The sequence below is a fragment of the Cardiocondyla obscurior genome, linkage group LG12 (assembly GCF_019399895.1).
Source record: "Cardiocondyla obscurior isolate alpha-2009 linkage group LG12, Cobs3.1, whole genome shotgun sequence".
Classification (NCBI taxonomy): domain Eukaryota; kingdom Metazoa; phylum Arthropoda; class Insecta; order Hymenoptera; family Formicidae; genus Cardiocondyla; species Cardiocondyla obscurior.
The window spans coordinates 5,106,250-5,121,839 of NC_091875.1; the positions used below are offsets into that span (position 1 = coordinate 5,106,250).

Below are 15,590 nucleotides of genomic sequence, written 5' to 3' on the forward strand. Positions count from 1 at the left end.
TTTAGTATTAATGTTCCGAGTACAAATGTGAAGTTATTTTCATTCCGTCGTTCGAAATTCACTGTACGATGCACCGCAGTAACTCGCGTTCTATTACCGCGCGAACAAGACACCCGATAAGCTGCCAATTTTCTAATTAATATTAAATGATGACTTTTGTAACAAGTCTTTAAAAAAATGAATCTTTAAAGTACGCTATTATGCAAAAATAACATGTTACGTACGAATATACGAATAGGCAAAAAAAAAAAATAAAAAAAAGGGAGGAACGAAAAAAAGAGAGAGAGAGAGAGAAGAAAAAAACGACATGCAGTCACTGATTAATGTAATTTCAGTCATCGTTTATAATTGATAATCTCCCGACACGTTTATTCCGCGCGTCGCTAATCTCCCTATTATCCTTTAATCTTTCACTCGCAAAGTCTTTCATCGCAGCGGAGTGAATCTTCGATCAATCCATCAGAGTGACGGCAATAAATTCTTCAGCTCGTTCAAAATGCGGTACCATAATTACACGCCGGCATTATGTATTTTGCGCGGACAGTTAATAGTCTCGGAACGTCTCAAGTGAGATGGATAAAACCCGCGAACATTGCGCCCGGGCCGAGAAAGCGAGGAATCGACGAGAGGAATCACCGAACGGACGGAAATGTAATAAAAGGGGAGAAAAGGGGAGACGGGGGGGTAGATCGCGAAAGGGTTTCCATTCGATCGGATCTTATCGGTCAGTCAGAGCATCGCTCGCTTCGGCCCCGGGGCGTTGCACCGATCGCTTCGTGCCAATCTCGAACGATGTCATACGTCATTGGGACCAGGACGATGGCCGAGGGCCACCTCGTCCTTTATTTCATTCCTCGCATGGAAATGTCCGACGGAAATACCCCGCATCTTTCCGTCGCGTCTACTGAACTGAAATTTCCCAGGCGTGCGTATGTTCCTGAAATTTTTCAACGTTTCCCGCAGACTCGAAAACGCCCCGCGCGAGAAGCGACGTAAATTTCTTAGTACGCTTTTACGATTGTGAGAATGACGGTCCGTGAATGCTCATAATTTTCTTATTCGACTACAAGTCCCCGCGAATTATCCACGACGGGATTGTAATGGGAAAAGTTTCTCTCCGAATATCAAATCTATCTAAACGTCAACTTTAACGTTGTTATCTTGGAATTAATATATTGTTAACTATTAATTTTCAAATATTGCATAAAAATCGTAAAATATTTAAATCAATCTGTAAATATATTTCCACATTTCTATTAATTTTTTTTTTCTAAGTTATTGAAAAGTGTCTAATACTTGGCGGGCACGGATTCTTCTTCCGGTCGTTGCGCGTGCAGGAAAATTCAGTGAAGAGGATTAACGACTTGCATTCCGCTGTGCTGGTAGGCGCGCTGGAATTTTGCCGTCCCGTGAGACGGGTCGAAGATAGAAGCGGGGAAAACGACCGGCGCGTTGTCTCAAAGTCTATAAATAACTTAAGTCCGGGCCGTACATCGTGTTTTCGGGGTGTGTTATTTCCTCCGCGGGATCGAGCATCCCCCTCCGTGTTATCGGGCGTCCCAGGATCACCGAGAGAGTCTCATTGTATTCGGACATTCAGCTATTAACCGCACGAGCTGGAAGTCCGTCGGTTATTCGTTTCGTACGACACGCTATGGAGCGTCATACATATATACGTATATCCGCCTATGATAGACGGTTCATGCGAAAGCTCAGCCGAACGAGTCCGCCGGTAAACAAATTTTATCTTGCGGCCGGGAGATTATAGAGGGTTGGGATTCTCTGGCGACTCCGACGTCGTCGTTCACGGTGACGGGTAATCCCTCGGAAAACGCGCCTCGGTTCCGCGCAGAATGATATTCGGAGCGGTAACTTCTCGGCGAAGTCAATCCCGCTCGGGAGAACGGAACAAACGCTGCTCGGACCGCTTTAACCGGGCTTTCGATTATTAATCCGTGGACGCGATACCACGGGTAATTGCACACACTGCCGCGACGTTAGTCCCTCCCCGAAGGCGGTGGTTGAAGGCCGGTTAATTAACCGCGTTTATATCCGTCACCTATATCCTACGTCGGATCGGCGCATCGCACGCTAATTAATTCCATTCTCATGCGCAACTTTTTAATCCACTTAACGTAATATATATCGTGTCGACGCGTCGCGTCCACCTCCGTTTCTTGCCGCTCTCGTTAGATAACGCGTTTGTTTTCAAGTCTCGCCGCTCCGATTAAAACCAATTATTTCACCAACGTTTTGACCAGGACTCGCACCAGGACGTGCTTACGGAATTCGGAGAAAAGGATTAATTGAATAGTGATTATCGTCCGTTCGATTCGACGGCTGAAAGATTTTTTTGTAGCTTTTACTTTTATTCCGCGCGAAATAAAAACGGATAACGTTAATCCGTCAAGACTTGGTCGGAGTGGATATTCTTATTTGAAAACTCTTAACTAAGATTGAGGATTTCGGTCTCGCGGCTACCGCAAGTCCGAAAGATTTCTCAAGATCCCGCGGTACGACACTAGTCGGGTTTCTCGTCTCTGATACGAATGTGTGTGCATACCTTGTGGGTACATGTGTACACCGCTTCCCGTTCGTCTCAATTTGAGGCTGCAGGAAGGCACGTCCCGGCGTCGTGTTTCAGGTGCCAAAGTTCTTCGAGATAACCAACTCTGCGCACGGATCTCGTTATATGTATAGATGCAAATGCATTATGCGTACGGCTCTCGAACATACATTTAGAAACGCCCACTCTGTCCTTATCTTCCGTGGTTTCAATTCGCGTTCGCGCAAATCCACGCAAAATTAATCGTTTAACATTTAACGGTACGAAAAGAAAAAAATTTCTTTTATTTTCAATTTTTTTCGGTTTTTTTTTTTTTTTTTTTTTTTTTTCAAGTCGGATTTCCTTGCGCGTTGAAATTAATTAGCACGCTATTACAACGTGTAAATAATTTTGCGTTTTAGCTCGTTATTATTCTTTCCTTATTTGTCTAGGTATCTTACGCGGAGATTTCACAGGCGGTGTCACGAGTTGAGGACCCGTAACGTGTACACGCGCGCACACGTATACGTGCCGCCTTGTCTCGTAGCTTTTACACAACCGTGTGGCGCGGTCATGCGTCTTACTAACGGCGTGTCTCCGCGATGCATCGCTTTGTGTGGTTAGCTGAAGCTAGTCTAGAGCACCGTGCTGGGAAAGTGGCAAAGCTATTTGCCCTCGCCAAGTGGACAACGCGATGGGGAATCTCATTTTAATGACATAACGGTGCTGTACGTATTTAAGCAACGATTTCACGCGTATCTCGGCACGCACGCGGTCAGCGCGACACTCCAACGTCGCTGCAAATCCAACTAAAATTGTTTATTCGCGCCTAACTCAATAATTCAAGAAAAGGGACGCTCGACTGCGGTACTTGAATATTAGCGAAGTAATTACATCATTATTATCGTAGCGAAGGTCGACTGGAAAAGCCGGGCGGTCAACTTTAACGGGAGGCGAAAGAAAAGTTTCGGAAGAATGCATTCATTACTTCGTCTACAGAAACGACTCTTTTCGATGAGTTTAAGAAACTTTATCTTCGCGACCTCACGTCGGGATAAACGTACAATTGGCGGCGAGGTTTTGATCGAGGTTTTCAAAACGGCATTAAAATTAATTGTCGTAATTATCCCGGATCGTAAAATTAATAATAAATTACAAAAAGGGGAAGCTTTGCGCCTCGATTTAACACGGGGGTGACCTTTTGAGAATGTCACCATTGTGATCTCCGGTCTCGCGATAACTATCCAGAGCGTGTCGTGAATATTAAGTATTTTCCGTATCGGGGAAAGCTTGCGAAACTTGTGCCCCGTGTCTGCCGTAGTGATAACGCCGATGACGCGGGTGAAAGATGGATCGGTTTACGCGAGAGTATTTAATACACACACGAGAACGCAGGCAGCCGCCGCTCGGTGTTACGTAATTTTGCAGCGAAAGAGAAGGGAGAATTGCGCCGCCTGCACGGGCATTTTACGATTCAATGCGCTCACAGCCTACGACGTTATTAACGAATAAAAGACGATATCGGCTACAAAGTTTATCCGTAGCTTTACAGAAGAATACTCGCCGCGCTTCACGCCCGGCCGGATAACGAAATATAAAACCACTCGATAAAGACTCGGATATTACCGGGTACCGTGAACAAAAGGTCACTCTTAAACCTAGCCAAACGAAGCCGGCAGCGGAGAGAAAAGAGTTTCGAACTTTTTCAATTTTTCGATACCATTACGAGCCTCCGATATTTAATCTTAGCCTCTCGAAATGTAAAATTTCCGCCCGCCTCGATTGCGTTAAACGTTATATCACACGTTAACGTTGTAGTAGAGACGTTTGCACGTGAACGATATCATCGATAAGCTGCTTTCAGACAGGTAAGGAATTCAGATGACACTTCCGCGTTTCGTAGCTCGCACTCGAATTTCCTTTCGAGGCACGTCGATCTCGAAGCGGGGGCATCATCGGAGATACGAAATACGTGCCTTCTTTTCACGTGACTTCTGCATCCTCCCTTCGATCTGGGTCGAAGGGCCGTTTCTCAGGATGGCGTTATTGAAGTCGCGCGACGGATCGAAGGGTGGAATTCACGTCGGCATCGGGGAAACAAAGGAACGTCAATGAATCGTCATTACGCTAAACATCACGCGCAACTCGTTGCGTCGGCAAACGCACGAAATTACGGTGGTGTGTAGCGTTGTTTAACATTATTTCGGATTAGCGCAACGATAACCGACCGCGCCTGCACGTGCGTTATATAATAAACTTGCCCCATTGTTTATTGCATAATAACGCACCTAACGATATAGCTATCGCTATGACGTCTGACATTCGCGCAGGTGACTATTGCACGTGACCGTATAGAAGAGTTCGTTATCCCAGAGATTTACCACAGCACCCGCAGCACGGTTTGAAATTAATTACCTTCGACAAGAATCTCATCTCACAAACTCAAATTCCACGCTTTTCAATATTCCAGAGAGCTTCCCTTCTGCGTTTTAAAGCTTTCACACACACACGATGCGGTGAGAAGTAATTAAAATAAAATAAAATTAAAAAAGTGCATCGAAAGCGTCTCGCAAATTTGAAAGATTTCTGAAACAATGCTTCGCTGTTATATGTATATTTCGAATTTTACATTTAACGTTTTTTCGTCATTCCCCTACGTTCACCTACGCGAATCGTATCGGTACGTGACCATAGTCAAAGAGAATAATACTGCAAGCCTATCTGGCAAACGCTGTTCGGTATTCTGCAGTAAATTCTTTGCTTGGCGGTCTTTTGCAGTAATATCGCATTTGTGCCGGGCACGATCTTTGTACGGCTTGAAGCGTATCGTTTTGTATGTACACGCGTGTTTGTGGGTCAGCCTCGTTCATTTATTCACGACCGGATATTTGGCTTCTATTGCATTCGATCGGGATAAAACGCGGCAGACACTCTAAAAAATATAACTGTTGGGTAATATTCCTGAAAGAGCCCTTTTAATACTTAATAGCGGCTTAACCTCATCGCTCAACGATACGATGATAATAAAGTGAACGCCTCGGTGGCACCAAGTCGGAGATATACGGATGGCGAAAAGCTAACGATCTTAATTCTTTTAATTACGAGGGAAAAAGGGGAATTTTCATTTTTAGATCCCGGCACGAGTCTTGAGTAACTGCGCCGGTTGTGGTCAATCTTTCCTAATGACGTTGCCTCCCGCGGATAACACCGTTATCTTCGTTTTATTCGGAAAAGAATACGACTTTGATACGATATTTTGATAATTATAATCATCCCGTTTAAACGTCCAATTAATATGAATCCCTTAGCAACTTGTTTAATCAATTTTCGAATTTGAATCAAAGATATATCGCTTCGCGGACGAGGCGATACGAATTATTAACTTTGCCGAAAAAGACAAGCTCTTGGTCGGAATATTTTTAAACGCATTTATCATTCGAACGTTTATTTCAAGGCATTAAATATCCGGTGCGTGCGATATTCTCCTTGCGAAACTCCGGCGGGATAACTCTGTCGTATGGCAGATGCGCGTATCGCGGAAGATGTCTCCGCGAAACCCTCGTAAGGTAAGGACAATGCGCCGCCGGCGATTCCCGGGGGCGCAGAAGGAAGGGATGCACCACGCGTACCTATTGCGCTCGCGCTCGACGGCAGGGATGATCGGAACAGAGAAAACCGAGAGAGCGAAAGACGACGCGGCGCCCTATCCCGCGCTCCCTTCTCACCCCTAGCAACTCCGCCGACAGAGACAGCGCGCGTTGGGGTGGCAGCAGCACGACGAACACGGGCGAGGGGCGACGGCGATGGCAGAAGCGTACGGGGGCGCGAGAGGGTGGACGGCAAAGGCGCATGCCAGTTGGGCCCTCGCCGCGCTACGAGTCGGGCAACCCCAGAATTCTCGCCCTCTCTTGCCGGGAAAGCCCGGCCGGTCGCGCGAAACGCTTAACCCTTACGCGCGCGGTGTACTTCGGGGACGAAATACCACCGGCGGCGACTCGTCGGCGAGCCTCGGACTCGCCGCCGTGGTCGCACATAATGCCCGTGCAGTGATAACAGCCGGCGATAATTATTGCCGCGCACCGCTTCCGACGCGTCCTCCCGTGACCCCGGCGAGGACGATCGACTGCCGTCTGTCTCGCGCGCGCGGCTCATCGGCCTCGCCATCTCGCCGGCATCGTGCAAGTGTTACGACGGAAATGAAGACGCGCGGACGTCTACCCCGCGACACGTGATCGTGCACCGATCAACTCGGGAGGCTCCTTCCGGGATGCATTCGCATGTGATTATCGCGATTGGAAGTGACGTACGATGGTATCTCAATATCCGCGACACACGGATAACTGATCGCAAAGATATTCTCATGAACCCGTGGCATTAATCGTCAATAAAATATTTTTTAATATTCTAATAGCCTGTATCTATGAAGCTAAATAATTGTTTTTTTAATATTTTTTTTTAGTATGAGATAACAATTTTTAGATTGGGCTCAAGGGATTATTTGTTAATACAATGCTAATGTTGCATATTCAGTGGTAATGCAAATTAATAATTTTCGGTATTATCCGTGTATTTATTACGGTTTATGATTGTGATAAAATTTTTAAAGCACCATGCTCGTTGCACCCGCGAGGTTCATTTGTAGAAAATGAAGGATTAGGAATTCAAGGCGTAAAAATTTTTATCCCGGTCGGAAAGTTCATGCAAGAGGGCAACGTACGGCGATAGATCTAAAAGGGTTAAACGTGGAAGGCCAAGGGCGGTGCGGACGGTCTCGTGGGAATTGACGAGCAATCGACCTTTGCTAAAACGAAGGTCTGCAAAATTCAGATTATTCGTTAAGATATTCAGAACGCGCGTCACGAAGGCGCGTTAATTCGACGCGGTCGCGCACGGCAGGAATTTCTATAAAAAATAAGTCTTCAAATGAGCGCCATTAAACATATAATTGTTTTAAGCGCTCGCGTTATCGCGATGTGTGAAAACGAATGTTAATCGAGATATTTTCATCTCGTAAAAAGTGTGGTAACTCATGCGTATGTTGACATAAAGTAAAAAAAAAAAAAAGAGCAACTTTTGATAGCCAACTAATGCGTTTTATCATTAAACGCATCTCGTTGAGTACGCTCCATTGTTTCCCATTCGTATCAAATTGTCGGTTTCATTCGAATGTTTTTGCACGCCTATCTGCGATTTGGTAATTCAAGTGAAGCTGTCGAATTTGCGGCTCGTGGCACGGCGCGGGCCGTGTGTCTCGATCGATGTTTTAATCAAGAAAATAGTCCGAGTGAAACCACGTATTTACGGTTTCACCAACGCGAACGGTTACGAAACGCGCGACAGGATAGGGTTCGCTCGTTTGAAGATAGGGTTAAAATAAAATCGATGTTGATGGCATTTAAGCGTCGGTTACTTTATCCATCACGCTACTTTATTTATTTTTTTTTTATTTTTTTTTTTTACTTGAGGAAAAGAGAGACGGAGAAGGAAAGAGCAGTGCGTTAAAAAATCGCGTAACGTTGAAAATTTGTATTCATTAAGTCAAATAACATTATAATTTCCATCTAAATTATTTTTGAACGGAATAGTAGCCTTCGTGAAAAATATCGCGTTTGGCATTAAACTCGCTTTAGCGATATATATATATAACTGTCTTTTTAAAGATTATCCGAAAGGTTAAAGAGATTACACGGGAAAGCTATTAAAAAATCAGCGCAATCCAAACGATGCGGGTTACGCTCCTACGAGCGAAAGTAATTGAACGACAGGAATTTATATTTTGCATGAGAAAGAGAGAAAAAATAAAATAAAATTCTAAGACATACCCCGCTTCACGTAGCGTACGATGAACAACCTTTTGATAAAACCGACGTGGTTACCGAGAGCGTAGTTGCGCCGTGGTGGCAACCTGATTATTCATGTATTCGACTAGCAACTCCAGCAACTCTGTTTTCGATGCACGCTTTACACGCTGCCGAATACATTACGTCGTTCGCAGAGGCGATAATGCGATGAGAAGATAGTACTCCTCTTCTTTTTTATCCGTAACAAGCATCGCCAAATTACTGCCGATACCGCTTCGAGTGGAGCATACAGAAAATAATGCTTTATCGCAGAGATTTCTCTCTCTTCTTTCTCTCTCTTCTTTCTCTCTCTCACTTTCTCTCGTAATTTTCAATACCATCCGTTTGTATTTTACTCGCATTTAAAGGAAAAATAAAGAATGCAAACGATACATTTTTTTTCCGCGTTCACGTTTACACGTTCGAAAATGTGAAAGAGAAGGTTTTATCTCGCGTTAGTAAAGAATAAAAAAACAAATTGTTCACGAAAAAGTAATATTTCTTTGCTCCGAGATGAAATAAAAATTACAATAAATAGAACGTGATTCAATTGATCCGATGCACTTTTTCTTGCCGTTGTTACATGCTGCGCCAGAATTTAATGAACATCGACATTATCATCGAGTCCTGCGCATCATAAATGTGAGAAAACTTGTCGCGCCGACTGTTTAAATGAGTTTATGATCGATTCGTCGCTTCAGGAGAATTCTCCTCGTCAAACTCGAGTCCGTCGTGGCGCTTCGATTCTAAGAAAATTCAAATACCGTCTACGTGCGAGATGTGAAAGAAAAAAAAAAAGAAATAAAAAGAAAAAAAAAATAAAAAAAAAGAAATAAAAAAGTATGTATATACGTAACGTAGATTTGAATTTTTTGGAACAACAAAAACGAAGCGGCTGTTGCGGCGCGCTTTTTTCCACAGGCGCAACCTTCGATAAACCGTGATGGACTCCGATAACGAGTTTACGCGAGTTTCCGAAGTGGTTATCACCGGCGCGTCGACACGGGGCGAATCTTCGCCTTTAATTCGTTTCCGGCCGGCCGTACATTTCCTTTTAGGGGCAGGTTAGATAATTTCTCGTTAAACAAAATTTAGCGTTACGTGTTCATCTCAGGTACCTGCGCGAGAGCCTCGTGCTCGGTCCGTTGGATTGTTTTGTGCAAAATATCGCGTGGAAAATAGCGACAGGAATAGATGCGCGCCATTTTCCCGCGGAGCTGTTTGTATTAATACGGGATTGCACGTCCCGCTGTGAGGGAAACGACATTTCCGCGCGACAGGTAATTTGCTATTCCGCTTTAGAATTAGTCGACTAATTGCCACGGTTTCATGATGAGGGCGAATTCGAAGCTCTCCCGGAAACACGATGTGTACACGTCGCGACACGTGTAAGCGTTGCGCGATCACGCTTCCTTGTCGCATTCAATTTCGTTATTTTTTTCGCTATCGATAGATCGCCGGCAAAGCAAGCGACCGAAGGGACGAAATTCGCGCCGAAATTAACATATAATGCTCGAACGCGCTGTTTGATGCTCGATCAGGGAGAAAAGCCAGAGTGAGCCTCCCGAGTGTACGATTCTCGACAAACTTGATCGCCACGTGTGAACATGTAAAAAAAAAAAGATTTTCATCGAGTTACGATCGTGATCGATTTAGGATTCACGAAAGAGTGCAAGAAACCGCTCGAAGGTATCGTTCAATGTGGGAAACGCGCAGCCAATATGTTCGCGTGTCTGTGGAACTTCTTCGACTGGTAAGATGTGTTGTAATGGCATTTATTTCTACATAAGACGTCGGGTATAACGCGGAAAACGGTTATTAAAAGCACCTGTTTCTCGTTCTTTTTTTTTTCTTTCAATAATAAACCGATCGATCTTTTTCCAATTATCGAATCTCGCCGTATGACATCTCACTATCTACATCCCTATATTTTCCATTACGCTGCCCATAAAATCTTTTGGTTTGCATGCGGGCTGTCGCGACGGAAAAGAATTGTAATTACCCGCCACATAAAAACGATCGACGATTGTGTAGCTTTTATTTTATTAATCAAAGGACGCGGCGTTAGGTATATATTTGTATGTAAGTTTCGCGGGGGTTTTCTTACATCTCACCTTTATTAATTCGCAGAGACGGAAATAGCATGCGCGCTCACAATCGAATCTCTTCCGCAGCCTGTGACTTAAAATTAGTATTGCATAATTCGTTGGAACTAGATTAGAGACGATAAATCCTTTTCTCCTTTCGTGCCTTCCTCGATAAAATTTATTAGTTCATCACTAGTCATCTATTTACTATTCTCGAATCTCGATATTAATCATTTTAAGTTTTATTTTTATTCGCTGGTATATACTTATGTATTAACACGACAAATACGCACGGAACAAATATAATCACGTACTCAAAGAAATTTTATTCAGCTGCTGTGCTTTTTTGCGCTATTCCCTTCAGCTCTTATCTTCATTTCACGCGCGAAATATTTCAAAGTAATTGAAATAAAACAAAAAGGAAGCTTCGCAGCAGAAGCACGAAAGTCCACAATGCAATCGCAATATCGCCGGACGATTTGATAGAGCAAGTTCTGCCTTCATCTTCCATTATTTTTTTTCCGCCAGACAATTTTCAGTCTTTCTCTCTCTCTCTCTCTTTCTCCCTCTTTTCAAAGCAGCCTCTTTAGACAATTTTCGGTCTGCATTTTAGACCTGTCCACGTTATTATTTTATTATTTCTACGTTCCTGTCCGTTATCATTGTATGAAAGAGAGATGTTCAATTGTAAAAGGGGAGGGAATATGTGCGAAATGCACATCAAAAGAACGTTATTACTGATTCATGAAAATATGCATGAAATACAAATAGCATCACTTCTTTACCCTACACTCAGACGATGAAACGAGGCGAATATTATTATTGCACCTGAATATTTTAGTTGTATTATTGACAAATTTACATTTCAATTTTAAAGATCAGTTTTTTTTTATGTATAAAAAAAAAATATTTAATAGTCGCCATTTTAAAATTTATAGAAATATGCGCGGAATAAAAATAGGTGAAATTCTATAAGTAATTTGTTTCTTAAATTTATGAGAGATTACAGAGCGCGCGTCATTAAATTCGAATATTAGTTAATTACATTAATAATTAGGGTAGGAGTAGGTGGTTAGAGTAGGTTATTTTTTTCTTTCCGTCTTTCCTTCCTTTTTTTCGTAGCACTTGACAGTATTCTAGATTATCCTAACGTGTTGCAGCATTTTAAATCACTCGACGCTATATAACACTGCTCTGTTTTTTTTTTTTTTTATAATTACAATTCCTATCGCCGACACTATCACTCAATTGACTATTGGTCTTCTCAATAAAAATTAAATCCCACGGGAAGATCGGGTGATTTTTCGACGTGCCCTGTTGAGAACGAACTTTAAAATGTATTCTCGCATCCGCGGAAATCTCCAATCGAATATCGCACCGGCCGAGTTGAGCGGATGTATTTCCTTACGTATAAATATAATATGCTCTCCTTCAGCCGCGAGAACGTCCGAAATAGCTCTCTCGATACTTGCATCTTTTTCTTTCTTTCACGATGTCTGTAGAATGCACGCGCGAATCACTGTCGTAGTTTATACCGATGCGCAAATTCACCCGCTGTCGATCTATCGTTTCGATATATGTCTGAGCTTTTTTATTTTGCTCCTAGCCGGGCGAAATGTACGCACACGTTGATAATACGACCGAAAGAGGAATCGAGCGAATAAAACCTAGTACCCGATGAGACTACGTGGCGTCGAAATAAAGCATTGTAACCCACGTCGCGATAAAGGGGTCGATTGTCGCCGATAAGAGAAACGCGTATACAGGTCAAATGTTCTGCTCTACGAAATTACTAATTTCTCAAATTAAGAAATATTAAAATTAATTACAATTAATCAAAATCAATGGAAGAAAATTATTCCACGAGCATATATGTATATTGCAACTTATCCGTCGCGTTCGTCTGTCGCGGCGAGAGTTTCCGGCAAGAATATCCGTTCTGCAGAAAGTTAACTGGTTGTGCAAAATGAGAATTGCAGCTTGACAAATATAATTAATCTCTCGGTGTTGTCTCCGTTCTTCCGTCACGCCAAGTCCTTTTGTGTCTCGCTTAGCAAATTCGGCCGCTTTTAAGCGCGCCCTTTTCCTTCCTGAACGATGAGGGGAGTTTCACTATTTTCCCCGACCAAACTTTTCGCCATGGTTATCGATCGGTCACCTAGGTCATGTTGCGAGGGATTGCACTCACCAGGAAGACTCGCACGGCTGAGACACGTGCGTCGCCGATGCGATATAGTATGCACAGTATGTAAAGGTACATTCACACATATTACGGACGATATTTGGTATAACCATACGATTTAAATTGTCGTTCGTGTACGAACAATTTAAAAAACTAAAACGACTATTAAAAAATTAGGTAGGCAAAGAAAAATAAAATTAATTCGACAGTAGGTACGTAAAGAAGCGAATAATTTATACGTTTAGATAATTATATCACGTTGAATAATAAATTAAGTACGATATTATTAAACGGCAGTTTCGAATGTGCAATTTATCACAAGTGCGTTTAATTGTTGTACGGGGCAAGGGTGACGTTATATTGTAATCCAGATACGAAGAGTTCAATGCAGACAATTTGCGATCTTCAATGACATTGTTGGGTTTTATGCGCCTCTAAACGCTCGCGTTACCTTAATTAACGTTCAATTTATGATTTATAACCGTTGGCGAAACAAACTGTATATTTCCGCGCGCGTGAGATATGGCTATCAAATTTCCAAAAGTAAAATCGTTCCGCTGCATATTTGATGCAGCAGAATGCTGCAGAGATAAGGGCCGGCTGTGGACGAAAATTGGACAGGGAGAAACGAGAAAGGGACGATTCGCCGTTACTTCGAAAGGGGGATCTATTCTGTTTCAATTATACCCCTGGGATGCTGTGAGAGGAAATGATGTATTGATGCGTATGGTATACCACGGCCGACAAGACGGCGTATCGATCTAAACTGTGTAAACCTGGTATACACTCGTCGCTACGTACAGGCAGACTCGAAGAGCGTGTCGTAATAATTAACTCGCCGAGTGTACAATTCGCGTCGGTAGATAAGTTGCAAATTTTCCGACCGTAAAGATACAATCGCGATTGCGCTTTAATCTTGACATGCCTTTAGGAGATATACGTCCGTCGACAGCGGTGGCATAAGCAATTGAAACTCTCGCGACTCTTCGTTATCAAATGAACTTTTTGCAACATAATTTTTGTAAACCGTTATTCAAAATATTAATCGTGTTTCCTGCATTACGTAAGCTCCTTCAAAAGCGATAATAATGGTGTCGAGAATTTAAAGAAAAAAAAAAAAAATCTTTGTTTTAAAGTACAGCTTTGAAAACAGAAAGTTGATAATCTTGTTGCCGTCTATTTGAAATTCATGCATTCTCACGCCGCGTATATCACTTTCGAAAGAAGCCCCCTCGTGTAGCGCTGGTTAGCCGGCCTGTAAGCTGCGAGATAACTTTTAGTCCTGCGATCAATATTCAGCGGAGGAGCTTGACAAAGAGCAACAGGATGCATCCGCTGGGGAAGTTAACATAAATTCTGCAACTAATATCCCGTCTTACACCATTAAGCTTGGCATGCTTATAAATTAACTTTGGCGTAGTTTATTTTGTTCTCCCATAAATTTCATATCGGCTGCCTTTCGAGCAGTGAACTGTCTTCTGGCAGTTATACCACGATGTCACTCGGCACTCGCCAAACTTCGCGAGGCAAACGTAAAGTTTGCCGATAAATTTCTTCGACACTAAGTCGCGGGTTGCGGGAAGAAGGAGATGAAAACCGAGAAGAAGACGAAGCTGGTAGAAAAAGAAGAGACGAGCGAAAGCAGCTTTATCGACTAGACCCGGCCTGTATTGGAACCTACGGGTACCTGCAAGGGTCGCTCGCCATGTTTGTCCCGGTTGCGCGAATTTCACGGCGATAGTATGCTCGCAATGTCGCTCGCCAATTTTTGAGAATTAAAAAAAAAAAAAGAAAAAAATAGAAAATAAAAAAATATAGAGAGGGGCAAGGAAGGAAATGACGAGAACAGTCGATTCGCGATGCATACGAGACTGCCGGAAGAGAGCAAGCTTGGGAAAGCGACGCGTTTTCATGGAGCTCATACTGTAGAAGATCCTCTTACGTTCTTCCAATATGAAGCACAACGAGACGAGCAAGCACTTCGCCTCGGTTTACGCGAGGAGCTTTCATCCAGGATGCAAAAATATTTGCGAGTTCTCGTCAAGAGGCTTTTCATACGCATCTAGCCCCGTCGTTCATTCTTCCTTTTAGTCACAAAACTGCTTCTTTTCGCGAATTTTTTTTTATTTTACTTATTTAATACATATATCGTATAATATCTATTTTTTAACTCGACCGCGATAAACTCGATTACGGTTAAAAATATTTATTTGTGCTGCACGTACATATACAGCATCTAAAGACGGACAGTCGACGATAAAAATTAAAGTAGCGCACATTCGATATGTGCAATCGTTCGTAAAATATTTAGATGATCGCTACCAAGTCGAGAAAAAAAATTTCTAATTAATTTGCTCGATGGGACATTCTTTCTATCTGGATCTTTCCTCTTAAAATATACACTTTGTTGCTTATATGTATAATATATCCGCCTAAAACGAGACTTGTGCGACTCGAGACTCTGTATAGGTTTACTCGTGTTTATTCAAGCGATTGCTTCATGAGCACGGTCGAGGTCTCTGCATTCATATATGTAACCCCCGCATGCTAATTTTATCCCGACCTTCCCGCGGATGCTGCAATTCCGACAAGGTCATGCATGAAAAAAAAAAAGAGAAAAAAAAAGAAGGATCCGTTTCTATAATCCGGTTTTTATATACCGCTATTTTTCCTGCTGGTCCATTAGCAATTTATCGACGTCCAATTATTCGCGACGCTTCTTCAGATCTATTTCTGTGGGATATCGATTTCGATGCTTTCGACGGGAATTTCTGGGTCAAGTGATAGGGTGAACTTCAAGGATTGTGAGCGTGCGCCGCGATGTTATCGCGCAAAGGAGCGAATTTTCTCCGTCATTATAAACGTTGGCGATACGGAGCTATGGTCGGGATCGCACTGGGAAATGACATTTAGTACGCATAAACGACATTTTAATA

At 42.9% G+C, this 15,590-nt stretch overlaps 1 protein-coding gene across 12 annotated transcripts in view; it reads left to right on the forward strand.

Moving 5' to 3' along the window:
• The window catches only part of LOC139107072 (uncharacterized), a 100,005-nt gene that overhangs the window by 28,013 nt on the left and 56,402 nt on the right, over positions 1-15,590 (forward strand). The window contains exons 1-2 of one of the 12 annotated variants that reach the window (XM_070664335.1): positions 6,436-9,665; positions 9,839-10,138. The exons of 8 other annotated variants lie outside the window; for them this stretch is intronic. In XM_070664335.1, the coding sequence (XP_070520436.1) occupies positions 10,107-10,138 (32 nt within the window). In that variant the 5' untranslated portion in view covers positions 6,436-9,665; positions 9,839-10,106. Of the gene's footprint in view, positions 1-6,435; positions 10,139-15,590 lie in introns of those variants that run through there. 3 more of the 12 variants (XM_070664336.1, XM_070664337.1, XM_070664334.1) reach the window with 3 other exon arrangements.